Below are 15441 nucleotides of genomic sequence, written 5' to 3' on the forward strand. Positions count from 1 at the left end.
ACATAACAAAAGACATCTTTATCACATTCAACACTTAGGAAATTCCAAGAGTTCTAGAAGTGAGCCAAGAACTGTGCATCAAATATATATATATTTCTTATAAAACACAATATTGCAAAACCAAACACTAGATCTTTGAAAAGCTGATAAAACTGATAAATCTCTATTCAGAGTAATCAAGAGAAAAAGGGAGGGGCTGGGAAGATGGCGGAAGAGTAAGACGCGGAGATCACCTTCCTCCCCACAGATACACCAGAAATACGTCTACACGTGGAACAAGTCCTACAGAACACCTACTGAATGCTGGCAGAAGACCTCAGACCTCCCAAAAGGCAAGAAACTCCCCACGTACCTGGGTAGGACAAAAGAAAAAAAAACGAAAAAACAGAGACAAAAGAATAGGGACGGCACCTGCACCAGTGGGAGGGAGCTGCAAAGGAGGAAAGGTCTCCACACACTAGGAAGCCCCTTCGCGGGCGGAGACTGCGGGAGGCGGCCGGGGGAGCTTCGCAGCCGCGGAGGAGAGCGCAGTAACAGGGGTGCGGAGGGCAAAGCGGGGCGATTCCCGCATAGAGGATCGGTGCCGACCGGCAATCACCAGCCCGAGAGGCTTGTCTGCTTACCCGCCAGGGCGGGCGGGGCTGGGAGCTGAGGCTCGGGCTTCGGTGGGAGCGCAGGGAGAGGACTGGGGTTGGCGGCGTGAACACAGCCTGCAGGGGATTAGTGCGACACGCTTAGCCGGGAGGGAGTCCGGGGAAAAGTCTGGACCTGCCGAAGAGTCAGGAGACTTTTTCTTACCTCTTTGTTTCCTGGTGTGCGAGGACAGGGGTTTAAGAGCGCTGCTTAAAGGAACTCCAGAGACGGGCGCGAGCCGCAGCTAAAAGCGCGGACCCCAGAGACGGGCGGGAGACGCTAAGGCTGCTGCTGCCGCCACCAAGGGGCCTGTGTGCGAGCACAGGGCACTATCCACACCCCTCTTCCGGGGAGCCTGTGCAGCCCACCACTGCCAGGTTCCCGGGATCCAGGGACAACTTCCCCGGGAGAACGCACGGCGTGCCTCCGGCTGGTGCAACGTCACGCCGGCCTCGGCCGCCGCAGGCCCGCCCCGCACGCCGTGCCCCTCCCTCCCCCCCCACCCCCGGCCTCAGTGAGCCACAGCCTCCGAATCACCGGCTCCTTTAACCCCGTCCTGTCTGAGCAAAACACAGACGCCCTCCAGCGACCTACACGCAGAGGCGGGGCCCAATCCAAAGCTGAGCCCCTGTGAGCTGTGAGAACAAAGAAGAGAAAGGGAAATCTCTCCCAGCAGCCTCAGAAACAGCGGATTAAAGCTCCACAATCAACTTGATGTACCTGCATCTGTGGAATACATGAATAGACAACGAATCATCCCAAATTGAGGAGGTGGACTTTGAGAGCAAGATTTATGATTTTTTCCCCTTTTCCTCTTTTTGTGAGTGTGTATGTGTATGCTTCTGTGTGAGATTTTGTCTGTATAGCTTTGCTTCCACCATTTGTCCTAGGGTTCTATCCGTCCATTTTTTTTAAAAATTTTTTCTTAATAATTAATTTTAATAACTTTATTATACTTTTCCCCCCTCCCTCCCTCCCTCCCTTCCTCCCTCCCTTCCTTCCCTCCTTTAGACAACGAATCATCCCAAATTGAGGAGGTGGACTTTGAGAGCAAGATTTATGATTTTTTTCTCCTTTACCTCTTTTTGTGAGGGTGTATGTGTATGCTTCTCTGTAAGATTTTGTCTGTATAGCTTTGCTTCCACCATTTGTCCTAAGGTTCTATCCGTCCTTTTTTTTAAAAATAATTATTTTTTAATTTAATAACTTTATTATACTTTATTTTATTTTACTGTATCTTCTTTCTTTTTTTCCTTTCTTCCCTCCTTCCTTCCTGCCTCCCTCCCTCCCTCCTTTCTTTCCTTCCTTTCTTCCTTTCTTCCTTCCTTCCTTCCTTCCTTCCTTTCTTTCTTTCTTCCTACTTCTACTAATTCTTTCTACTTTTTCTCCCTTTTATTCTGACCCCTGTGGATGAAAGGCTCTTTGTGCTGAGGCCAGGAGTCAGTGCTGTGCCTCTGAGGTGGGAGAGCCAACTTCAGGGCACTGGTCAACAAGAGACCTCCCAGCTCCACATAATATCAAACAGCGAAAATCTCCCAGAGATCTCCATCTCAACACCAGCACCCAGCTTCACTCAACGACCAGCAAGCTACAGTGCTGGACAACCTATGCCAAACAACTAGCAAAACGGGAACACAACCCCACCCATTAGCAGAGAGGCTGCCTAAAATCATAATAAGTCCACAGACACCCACCACCAGACGTGGACCTGCCCACTAGAGAGACAAGGTCCAGCCTCATCCACCAGAACACAGGCACTAGTCCCCTCCACCAGGAAGCCTACACAACCCACTGAAGCAACCTTAGCCACTGGGGACAAACATCAAAAACAACGGGAACTACAAACCTGCAGCCTGCAAAAAGGAGACCCCCAAAACAGTAAGATAAGCAAAATGAGAAGACAGAAAAACACACAGCAGATGAAGGAGCAAGATAAAAATGCACCAGACCTAACAAATGAAGAGGAAATAGGCAGTCTACCTGAAAAAGAATTCAGAATAATGATACTAAAGATGATCCAAAATCTTGGACATAGAATGGACAAAATGCAAGAAACATTGAACAAGGACCTAGAAGAACTAAAGATGAAACAAACAATGATGAACAACACAATAAATGAAATGAAAAAGACTCTAGATGGGATCAATAGCAGAATAACTGAGGCAGAAGAATGGATAAGTGACCTGGAAGATAAAATAGTGTAAATAACTACTGCAGAGCAGAATAAAGAAAAAAGAATGAAAAGAACTGAGGACAGTCTCAGAGACCTCTGGGACAACATTAAACGCACCAACATTCGAATTATAGGGGTTCCAGAAGAAGAGAAAAAGAAAGGGACTGAGAAAATATTTGAAGAGATTATAGTTGAAAATTCCCTAATATGGGAAAGGAAAGTTAATCAAGTCCAGGAAGCACAGAGAGTCCCATACAGGATAAATCCAAGGAGAAATACGCCAAGACACATATTAATCAAACTGTCAAAAATTAAATACAAAGAAAGCATATTAAAAGCAGCAAGGGAAAAACAACAAATAACACACAAGGGAATCCCCATTAAGGTTAACAGCTGATCTCTCAGCAGAAACTCTGCAAGCCAGAAGGGAGTGGCAGGACATACTGAAAATGATGAAGGAGAAGATTACTCTACCCAGCAAGGATCTCATTCAGATTTGATGGAGAAATTAAAACCTTTACAGACAAGCAAAAGCTGAGAGAGTTCAGCACCACCAAACCAGCTTTACAACAAATGCTAACGGAACTTCTCTAGGCAAGAAACACAAGAGAAGGAAAAGACCTATAATAACGAGCCCAAAACAATTTAGAAAATGGGAATAGGAACATACATATCGATAATTACCTTAAATGTAAATGGACTAAATGCTCCCACCAAAAGACACACATTGGCTGAATGGATACAAAAACAAGACTCATATATATGCTGTCTACAAGAGACCCACTTCAGACCTAGAGTCACATACAGACTGAAAGTAAGGGGATGGAAAAAGATATTCCATGCAAATGGAAACCAAAAGAAACCTGGAGTAGCAATTCTCATATCAGACAAAATAGACTTTAAAATAAAGACTATTAGAAGAGACAAAGAAGGACACTACATAATGATCAAGGGATCGATCCAAGAAGATATAACAATTGTAAATATTTATGTACCCAACATAGGAGCACCTCAATACATAAGGCAAATACTAACAGCCATAAAAGGGGAAATGGACAGTAACACATTCATAGTAGGGGACTTTAACACCCCATTTTCACCAATGGACAGATCATCCAAAATGAAAATAAATAAGGAAACACAAGCTTTAAATGATACATTAAACAAGATGGACTTAATTGATATTTATAGGACACTCCATCCAAAAACAACAGAATACACATTTTTCTCAAGTGCTCATGGAACACTTTCCAGGATAGATCATATATTGGGTCACAAATCAAGCCTTGGTAAATTTAAGAAAATTGAAATTGTATCAAGTATCTTTTCCGACCACAACGCCATGAGACTAGATATCAATTACAGGAAAAGATCTGTAAAAAATACAAACACATGGAGGCTAAACAATACACTACTTAATAACGAAGTGATCACTGAAGAAATCAAAGAGGAAATAAAAAAATACCTAGAAACAAATGACAATGGAGACCCAACGACCCAAAACCTATGGGATACAGAAAAAGCAGTTCTAAGAGGGAAGTTTATAGCAATACAAGCCCACCTTAAGAAGCAGGAAACATCTCGAATAAACAACCTAACCTTGCATCTAAAGCAATTAGAGAAAGAAGAACAAAAAAAACCCTTCCTTAGCAGAAGGAAAGAAATCATAAAAATTAGATCAGAAATAAATGACAAAGAAATGAAGGAAACAATAGCAAAGATAAAACTAAAAGCTGGTTCTTTGAGAAGATAAACAAAATAGATAAACCATTAGCCAGACTCATCAAAAAAAAAAGGGAGAAGACTCAAATCAATAGAATTAAAAATGAAAAAGGAGAAGTAACAACTGACACTGCAGAAATAAAAAAGATCATGAGAGATTACTACAAGCAACTCTATGACAATAAAATGGACAACCTGGAAGAAATGGACAAATTCTTAGAAATGCACAACCTGCCAAGACTGAATCAGGAAGAAATAGAAAATATGAACAGATCAATCACAAGCACTGAAATTGAAACTGTGATTAAAAATCTTCCAACAAACAAAAGCCCAGGACCAGATGGCTTCACAGGCAAATTCTATCAAACATTTAGAGAAGAGCTAACACCTATCCTTCTCAAACTCTTCCAAAATATAGCAGAGGGAGGAATACTCCCAAATTCCTTCTACGAGGCCACCATCATCTTGATACCAAAAACGAGACAAGGATGTCACAAAGAAAGAAAACTACAGGCCAATATCACTAATGAACATAGATGCAAAAATCCTCAACAAAATACTAGCAAACAGAATCCAACAACACATTGAAAGGATCATACATCATGATCAAGTGGGGTTTATTCCAGGAATGCAAGGATTCTTCAATATATGCAAATCTATCTATGTGATAAACCATATTAACAAATTGAAGGAGAAAAACCATATGATCATCTCAATAGATGCAGAGAAAGCTTTTGACAAAATTCAACACCCATTTATGATAAAAACCCTGCAGAAAGTAGGCATAGAGGGAACTTTCCTCAACATAATAAAGGCCATATGTGACAAGCTCACAGCCAACATCATCCTCAATGGTGAAAAACTGAAAGCATTTCCACTAAGGTCAGGAACAAGACAAGGTTGCCCACTCTCACCACTCTTATTCAACATAGTTTTGGAAGTTTTAGCCACAGCAATCAGAGAAGAAAAGGAAATAAAAGGAATCCAAATCGGAAAAGAAGTAAAGCTGTCACTGTTTGCAGATGACATGATACTATACATAGAGAATCCTAAAGATGCTACCAGAAAACTACTAGAGCTAATCAATGAATTTGGTAAAGTTGCAGGATACAAAATTAATGCACAGAAATCTCTGGCATTCCTATACACTAATGATGAAAAATCTGAAAGTGAAATCAAGAGAACACTCCCATTTACCATTGCAACAAAAAGAATAAAATATCTAGGAATAAACCTACCTAAGGAGACAAAAGACCTGTATGCAGAAAATTATAAGACACTGATGAAAGAAATTAAAGATGATACAAATAGATGGAGAGATATACCATGTTCTTGGATTGGAAGAATCAACATTGTGAAAATGACTATACTACCCAAAGCAATCTATAGATTCAATGCAATCCCTATCAAACTGCCAATGGCATTTTTCACAGAACTAGAACAAAAAATTTCACAATTTATATGGAAACACAAAAGACCCTGAATAGGGGAAGCAATCTTGAGAACGAAAAACGGAGCTGGAGGAATCAGACTCCCTGACTTCAGACTATACTACAAAGCTACAGTAATCAAGACAGTATGGTACTGGCACAAAAACAGAAAGATAGATCAATGGAACAGGACAGAAAGCCCAGAGATAAACCCACGCACATATGGTCACCTTATCTTTGATACAGTGGAGAAAGGACAGCCTCTTCAATAAGTGGTGCTGGGAAAACTGGACAGGTACATGTAAAAGTATGCGATTAGATCACTCCCTAACACCATACACAAAAATAAGCTCAAAATGTATTAAAGACCTAAATATAAGTCCAGACACTATCAAACTCTTAGAGGAAAACACAAGCAGAACACTCTATGACATAAATCACAGCAAGACCCTTTCTGACCCACCTTCTAGAGAAATGGAAATAAAAATAAACAAATGGGACCTAATGAAACTTCAAAGCTTTTGCACCGCAAAGGAAACCATAAACAAGATGAAAAGATAACCCTCAGAATGGGAAAAAATATTTGAAAATGAAGCAACTGACAAAGGATTAATTTCCAAAATTTACAAGCATCTCATGCAGCTCAATAACAAAACAACAAACAACCCAATCCAAAAATGGGCAGAAGACCTAAATAGACATTTCTCCAAAGAAGATATACAGACTGCCAACAAACACATGAAAGAATGCTCAACATCATTAATCATTAGAGAAATGCAAATCAAAACTACAATGAGATATCATCTCACACCAGTCAGAATGGCCATCATCAAAAAATCTAGAAACAATAAATGTTGGAGAGGGTGTGGAGAAAAGGGAACACTCTTGCACTGCTGGTGGGAATGTGAATTGGTACAGCCACTATGGAGAACAGTATGGATGTTCCTTAAAAAACTACAAATAGAACTACCATATGACCCAGCAATCCCACTACTGGGCATATACCCTGAGAAAACCAAAATTCAAAAAGAGTCATGTACCAAAATGTTCATTGCAGCTCTATTTACAATAGCCCGGAGATGGAAACAACCTAAGTGCCCACCATCGGACGAATGGATAAAGAAGATGTGGCACATATATACAATGGAATATTACTCAGCCATAAAAAGAAACGAAAGTGAGCTATATGTAATTAGGTGGATAGACCTAGAGTCTGTCATACAGAGTGAAGTAAGTCAGAAAGAAAAAGACAAATACCGTATGCTAACACATATATATGGAATTTAAGAAAAAAAATGTCATGAAGAACCTAGGGGTAAGACAGGAATAAATACACAGACCTACTGGAGAATGGAGTTGAGGATATGGGGAGGGGGAAGGGTGAGCTGTGACAAAGCGAGAGAGAGGCATGGACATATATACACTACCAAACGTAAGGTAGATAGCTAGTGGGAAGCAGCCGTATAGCACAGCGAGATCAGCTCGGTGCTTTGTGACCCCCTGGAGGGGTGGGATATGGAGGGTTGGAGGGAGGGAGACGCAAGAGGGAAGAGATATGGAAACATATGTATATGTATAACTGATTCACTTTGTTATAAAGCAGAAACTAACACACCATTGTAAAGCAATTATACCCGAATAAAGACGTTAAAAAAAAAAAGTATGATACTTAAAAAAAATGAAAAGACAAGCCACAGATTAGCAGAAAATATTTGGAAAATATATATCTCATAAAGGACTAACTCATACAGAACACCTAAAGAAATTTTACAACTCACAATAATGAGAAATCAATCAAGCAAATAAAAAATGGGCAAAAGATCTGAATGAACATTTCACAAAAAAAGAAGGTAGGGGGATTGATGGCAAATAAACGTATTTTTTTAATGCACAACATCATTTCATCATTAGGAAAATTAAAATCAGTATGATACCACTTTATCAGAATAGTGAAAATTAAAAAGACTGACAATAATAAGCCCTCACAAAGATAAGGAACTATCATACATTGCTGATGGGAAGGCAGAATGACAGTCACCCTGAAAAAAGAGTTTCACAGTTTCTTATAAATTTCAACATAGCACTTACCATTAGAACCAGAAATTCCAATACTGGGTATTTATTCAAGAGAAATGACAACTTACATCAATACAAAGACCTATATTTAAATATTCACAGCAGCATTATTCATTGTAGTGATGGTTACTTACTTCATACATTTGTCAAACTCATTGAACTGTATACATTAAAAGGGTAAATTTTATTGTATGTAAATTATAACTCAAAAAAACCTAACCTGTAAAATAATTTCTTTCAAAAGTCATCCATTCCCCGACTCTATCCAGGTTTGTCTACATACCTCTTATACTCCCATAGCTCTCTTTGCAGCTATTCATCGATCATCAGTTTACCGGGTCTAAGAACCTTATCTGACTCATCTCTGGATCCTTAACACTAAGAACGATGCCTGCTAGAAAGCAGATGACCAATCAATGAACCTCAGTGATTCTGGCTATTAACCTAACACATCTTAGCCTTGCTTTCCTCTAAAAATTTGTAATTCTATTATATCTGATTTTCTAGTAGCCTGTTACTTGTTATACCTATTTCATAAGTGACTTTCTACAAGGATATTAAGTGTCTAGTTGGCTTAGAAAAATGTTTTCTCTTTCTCTTGTTCTCTGCGATACCAACATAACCAACTTTGTAAGAAGGCACCTGAATGCTAACTCTCTGAAATTAGGGTAAGTTACACATAAGCACAGCTGGGTATTTTAAGAAAACAACCACCTAAGGAATGTGTGAACTGAAAAGCATGATGAAGGCCATCTTCTCTGGCCAAAAAAAACCCCTCCCCTACAAGCCTATAGCCCTGCAACTCTAATGTTAAAAAGCCCCACCCCCACACAACATAAACAAGTGCTTAATATCATAATCTATACACAGAGAGCCAACTCCCACATGTAGCAAGATAGAAAGAGTACGTGCCTCAGGGCAGGGCTGGTTAGCCAGGCTAAAGGCAACAAGCATTTGGTACTAAAAGAGAGGAGAAAGACCCTAAGCCACAGTCATTACTTCATGAGTTTTAATTAAGACCAGCCCTAAAACAAAAGAAAAAAAATAAAAATAAAACAGAATTTGTAGCAGGTTAGAATTTAGTTAAGCAAAATATTCATTGCATGCATTGTTCTGGTCACTATAAAAGAACACAAAATAAAGTATAGTATGCAAAATAAGGGAAGAGCTGTTTTTCTTTTTTTTTAATCTGAAAAAGAAAAATGTAGAATTGTTTCTCTAAAAGAAACATACCAGAAAGTATATACTGAATAAATAGTAAAAAATATGAAGGATGTTTGTAGATATAACTAACATTTTAGGGTTACCTTTATCAGTAGTCCCACAGGTATCACAGAATAGAAATGGCATTTATTCCATTGTGGGCTGAGTGGTTACCAAGGACTACATGTATATACCAGTGTGGTACAGCAGAAAGAGAATGAATTTTTAAGTCAGGCCTAATTTAAATCCCAGCTCCACCTAGCAGTGTGATCTTGATAGTTTCTTAAATTCTCTGAGGCACAATTTTCCCATCAGGAAACTATGGGCAATAATATCAACTTTCACAAGGTCACTATAAACATTAACTGTAATTACTTATGTCTGGGTATGGCAAACAGGTTTCATTTCAGATGCCATTCTGATATGTTTCTAGTTGCATCCTGGAACACTGTGTTAGAAAGGATTATGGAGCTACTTCTGAGCTCAGCTGTAAGAGTGCTATGGTGAGTTAGCTACATCAGTCATGGGGAATGGGTAGCAGTATATGAGCCAGGCACTTGTCATCCCTGTGCTCAATAAACAGAAGCTCTTCTTATTCTTGGAATAACCCCACTCTACTGGTCATAAGAGAGGTGCTTATTTTCAACTTAATTTTCAGATTCCAGGGGAAACATCCAATAGGACAGAACAAGCAGAGTGCTATGAGAAAGCATGTGCTTTTCTACCTGCCCCCCCAAAAAAATATCCTCTTAAATTATCAGCTTAAGGCAGTTCTTCATAAATATTTTCAGTCATTTTTTAAACCTGGCAATGACTCAAATTTCTGTAAGTAAGTGAACAATCATAAAAGGTCTCTCTTTATAATAGGAAATGTAGAATCAGAAGATTCAACAGAAAAAGCTAGACTGTTCATTTAGAGAAGACAACTACTTGAAACTGCAGTCTAAAAATTACCTGCTGACCCAAATATTTCAGCCCATCCAAACAGACTTTCCATTCAATCAACAGCTGGTAGATGTCCTCCTTTCCACCCCAAATCTTCACCACGAAACAAGACACAGATGTATCGAGACGGTCCGGCATTATTCCAAAATCAAGACTCCGCCATGTTGGATTCTGTTGATGGAAATGAAAACATGCTTTAGGAAGACCCTAAATGTTTACGGTTTACAGTTATTTCAGTTAGGTTGTACATCATTTTGTTCTTTAACCAAAAGAACTTACAAATATACTAAATTGCAAACTTAAGAAGACATTCCAATTAACATAAAGAGGGTGATATCGGTACTTTTTAATTTCTCTGCTTATTTATTATAGTCAATAGAAGGAGCATATATTCTAATCTCTCATTAACATGGCTTCCTATGGTAATTCATTTATTTATTCAACACAATACACAATTATTAAGAAGCAACTTATACACAATGCCCTCAAAGTACCTCCAACTTGTTGCTGGATTCAAACCTCTCTTTAAATAATTACATTGTTTCATGAAAAGTGCAATATGCAAAAGGTTACAAAGTAGCACAGGAGGGAATAATAAACTTGGAAGGCACAGGGGAAAGACAGCACACAGGCTATGAAACTTGGCTTTTATAGGACAAACAGTAGTTCACCAGGTTAAAATAAGGAATTGCAGGCAAAGGGAAAATAATATACAAGGGCTCAGAGGTGTGAAATAGCACAGTGTGGTCAGGGAACTAAGACAACTGCTGGAGCACACAACACAAGAGCGGCAGGACGCAGAGCTGGAGAGACCAACACGAGACTCCTTGCCAAGGAGGTGGTACTTTACTGTGTAAAAGACGTGGGGCTACTGAAAGGTTTTAAGGTTAAGAATGGCATGGTCAACTTTATGCTCTGAAAGAACTTTGTTTTTCATTAAGAGGATTATCCAGATAGTTGAAACATTCTCTGAAAAGTGAAAAAGTTAAGGGGCTTTAATATTATCAATAGACGTGAACTACAATGCATCGATTACTTACTTTCATTTATTTCCCTTACATTAAATGTTAGGGCTTTCATTGCTGAATGTAACTATAATTAATTTCATTAAATTACCAATTTTCATATTACACAAATCAGTAAATCAAAAGGTCCTCATATAAGGGTAATTAGTCTTTGCTTTGCGGCAGTTTTTCTTCCTGACCAAAGTGGGGACAGACTAGGGCAGTGTTTTTGTTTTAGGGGATATATTGATGTATGTGTTTTTGTGGGTGTGGCTGTTGACATTTCAGGAGTGGGAACATGACTTCCAGTTTCATGGCACTTACGTCTGATCTATCTTTTTCACTTCTATATTTTTATTGTCTGATTTCCTTGCATTAAAATAAAAGCTCTGATAGAAACATTGCCTGGTTTGTTTACCACAAGATCCCCAAAGTTTGAAAAGTACCTGCTATGTGCTCAATAAATATTTGCTGCTGGTGGCGCAGTGGTTAAGAATCTGCCTGCTAATGCAGGGGACATGGGCTCGAGCCCTGGTCCGGGAAGATCCCACATGCCACAGAGCAACTAAGCCCGTGCGCCACAACTACTGAGCCTGTGTTCTAGAGCCCATGAGCCACAACTACTGAGTCCACACGCCGCAACTACTGAAGCCCGCGCGCGTAGAGCCCATGCTCCGCAACAAGAGAGGCCACCGCAATGAGAAGACTGTGCATCACAACAAAGAGTAGCCCCTGCTCGCCACAACTAGAGAAAGCCTGCGCGCAGCAACAAAGACCCAACACGGCCATAAATTAATTAATTAATTAAAAAATATATATTTGCTGAATGAGTAAATGAATGTCCAATTAACCAAAATGGATGTTTGAGGACACCAAAAGATTATCGATAAATAGCATGATAATAACACAATAAACACATTGTGCAATCAGCTTTATTCTGATTCCACACCATCCAAGAATTTCAACCTAAGATCAACAGAACTCCATTCCTACATGACCCCCAGTCTCTATCCCACCATAATTGTTTTAGCAACCCTTCTAGATAGGGGTAGAGTTTCATTTAAAAATGAAGATAAACATTAAGGTCTAGGAATAACCAGGCAGACCTGTACTACAAGAAATGCTAAAGGAAGTTCTTCAGGCTGAAGGGAAATGACCCCAGATAGAAACCTGGATCTTTAAGAAGGAATAAAAAGCACTGGCAATGGTAAACATGGAGTAAATATAAAAGACCATGTATTTTTCTTATTTTATTTATATCATATATGTCTGTTTAAAGCAAAAGCTATAACTGTATAAAGGGTGTTATAACATATATATAGGTTCACAAATATGAAAGTAATAGCACAAATGAGACAAGGTGGCCAACTGGAACGATACTGTTGCCAGGTTCTCCTGTTTTACATGAAGTAGTTAAGCGTACATATAGTAATCCCTAAAGCAATGATTAAAAAATCAATGCAAAGAAGTACAGCTGAAAAGGCAAGGCAAGAATGTAAAATAGAATATGAAAAAAAAATACATACTGCATGATGATTCCATTTATATGAGGTTCTAAAAGAGGCAAAACAAATCTGTGGTGAAAAATGATTTCCTTTTGTGGGGGGAGGGCTTGGGCACAAGGGAACTTTCTGAAATGATAGGAAATGTACATATCTTGACAGGTATGTATGCACTTATCAAAGCTCAGCAAATTACATAGTTAAAATCTGTGCATTTCATTGTATATGGCTTTTACTTCAGGGAAAAAAAACTGTAAACACTGAACTCTAATGTATAGGTCTGCTTCTTATAGTGGTAAGGATTAGCAATTCTAAAGCCACTTTCTGTGTATTCTAAGCATGAGTAAAGATGTTGAGGACAGTGGAAGCCAGGTTTTTCACTGTCGGAGAATGGAGTTACAAATGAACTGAGTTCAGTTGGATTGAAAATGGAGATGTTGGTATGAATGCATGGTTTTTAAAAGATAGACCGATACACAGATAGATAGAGCAAAAGATATAGGGTGTGTGTGTGTGTGTGTGTGTGTGTGTGTGTGTGTGTGTGTGTATTTCCTAGCTCAGTCCCTTAAAAAGTCTAGAAGTAATGAGCACACTAGTAACAATGAGCATGCTCAGATCTTGCTGTCTATTTAGCATTCTCACTAAAAGGAACCAAGGGTTCCTTCGGGAGAAAACTGATTCCAGGGCTGTGGCAGGAAGAGTACAAAATGAGTCTGGAACATCTCGTGCCAGAATGTAAGTAGGTACTCAAAGAATGATGTGGACACATCAAAAGGAAAGAGGAATCAATTCACAGGGCTTTCACTAACCCAGTGTGGGATAATTTAAGCAACAAAATAAATAATGACAGTAATGGATTATAACCCATTGAATAAAAATAAGAATCTTTGAATTTATAATGATATAGATTAATAATTAATTAATAATTAATTAAATGGGAAATAAAGATAGAATGCCAATTAATAAATATAAAAGTCTGAAAGATGGGAATGAGAAAATTGCCAATGGATGCTAAAACTGGTAAACGAACAGTTGATAAGAAGCAGGATATATAAAGTCTCAAAGTTTCTCCCTAACAAATCACTTATTAATTATAAATGGAAAAATTATAACTTCACAGTGGAGAAACCTGACAGGCACTACCTTAATCAACTGCAAAAGTTAACATCGATATTGGGACAAACCAACAACAGGTGCCTTCTAAACCAAAGCACTGAAAAGAATACAGTATTACAGCTATAGTTTTCCTGCCGAAAATGCATACCTGAATCTAATCACGAGGAAACATCAGGCAATCAAATTGAAAGACAGTCTATGAAACAACTGGTCTGTATGGTTTTAAATGCTGAAGTCAAAAACACCCCAAAAAAGGCTAAAGAACCATCCAGACTGAAGAATAAAGCAACATGACAACTAAAGACAGAGTGATTCTGAATTGAGTCCTGGAGAGTTGACAGTATCTGAATAAGCACTAGGAATTCATTGGTGGAAAGGAAAATTGGTACAACCAGTTGGAAAACAGTATGGAGGTAACTCAAAAAAATTTAAAATAGAACTACCATATGAGCTAGTTAACCCTCTTCTGGGTGGATATCCAAAGGAAATGAAACAGTGTCTTAGAGACAGAAGCACTCCCATGTTCACTCCCAATTCATGTTCACTCCCATGTTCATTATTCATAATAGTCAAGATATAGATACAACCTAAGTATCCATCAACAGACGACTGAATAAAGAAAACGTAGCATATATATGTATGGAATATTATTCAGCCTTAAAAAAGGAAATCCTGCCATTTGCAACAGCAATGGATGAACCTGAAGCATAGTATGATAAGTGAAGTACGTCAGAAAAAGAAAGTCAAATACTGCATAATATCACTTACATGTGGAATCTTTTAAAAAAGTCAAACTCATAGAAACAGGGTGTGTAATGGTGGTTGCCAGGGGTTGAAGTTGGGAGAAACAGGGAGATGTTGGCCAAAACGTACAAAGTTGCAGTTTTGCAAAATGAAATCATTCTGGAAATCTAATGACAACATGGTGACTATAGTTAATAATACCGCATTGTATACTTGAAATTTCCTAAGAGAGTAATGTTTTCTCATTACCAAAAAAAAAAACAAACAAAAAACAGTAACTACATGAGGTGATAGGTATGTTAATTAGCTTAATTTTGGTTAATCATTTTATAATATATACATATACCACAACATCACATTGTACACCTTAATCTATACAATTTTTGTCAACTATACCTCAATTAAGCTGGGGGTGGAGGATGAAGGACTGTGGTTAATAACTGTATTGTGTCAATGTTACACTTTCCTGATTTTAATCATTTTAATATGATTATGTAAGAGACTGTCCTTGTTTGTAGGAAATATACACTGAAATATTTGATAATAGCAAATCTTTCTTTGAAGGTAGTCTTAATTATTTTAAGAACCCAAAGCTATTCTTAGAAAAATTTATTGAAAAATACAGGCAATAAGGAAAGATAATATTTTGGGTAAAACATGATGGGTAACTATGAAACAGCAAGACTAGATTTAACACATGGCCCAAGGAATGAATGGAAGGGAACCATCCATTTCTGATAATGGCAGGCTAGACAATCATCCCACTGAAAACAATTAAAAATGCTGGCTAAAATATTTTTAAAATAATAATAACCACCAACATCACCAAAGATTTTCCAAGCCAAAAAGGAAAGCTAGAACCCAAAGTGTAAATCTAGAGGGCTTTTCTCTGA

The 15441-nt window shown here is 38.4% G+C and overlaps 1 protein-coding gene across 3 annotated transcripts in view; it reads right to left on the minus strand.

The window, feature by feature from the left end:
- Positions 1-15441, minus strand: part of UVRAG (UV radiation resistance associated) — a 318149-nt gene that overhangs the window by 256209 nt on the left and 46499 nt on the right. For all 3 annotated transcript variants that reach the window (XM_082844787.1, XM_082844786.1, XM_082844788.1), the window contains exon 4: positions 10192-10353. In XM_082844787.1, the coding sequence (XP_082700913.1) occupies positions 10192-10320 (129 nt within the window). In that variant the 5' untranslated portion in view covers positions 10321-10353. The remainder of the gene's footprint in view (positions 1-10191; positions 10354-15441) is intronic.

The sequence above is a fragment of the Leucopleurus acutus genome (genome assembly GCF_964270905.1).
Source record: "Leucopleurus acutus genome assembly, chromosome: 8".
Lineage (NCBI taxonomy): Eukaryota > Metazoa > Chordata > Mammalia > Artiodactyla > Delphinidae > Leucopleurus > Leucopleurus acutus.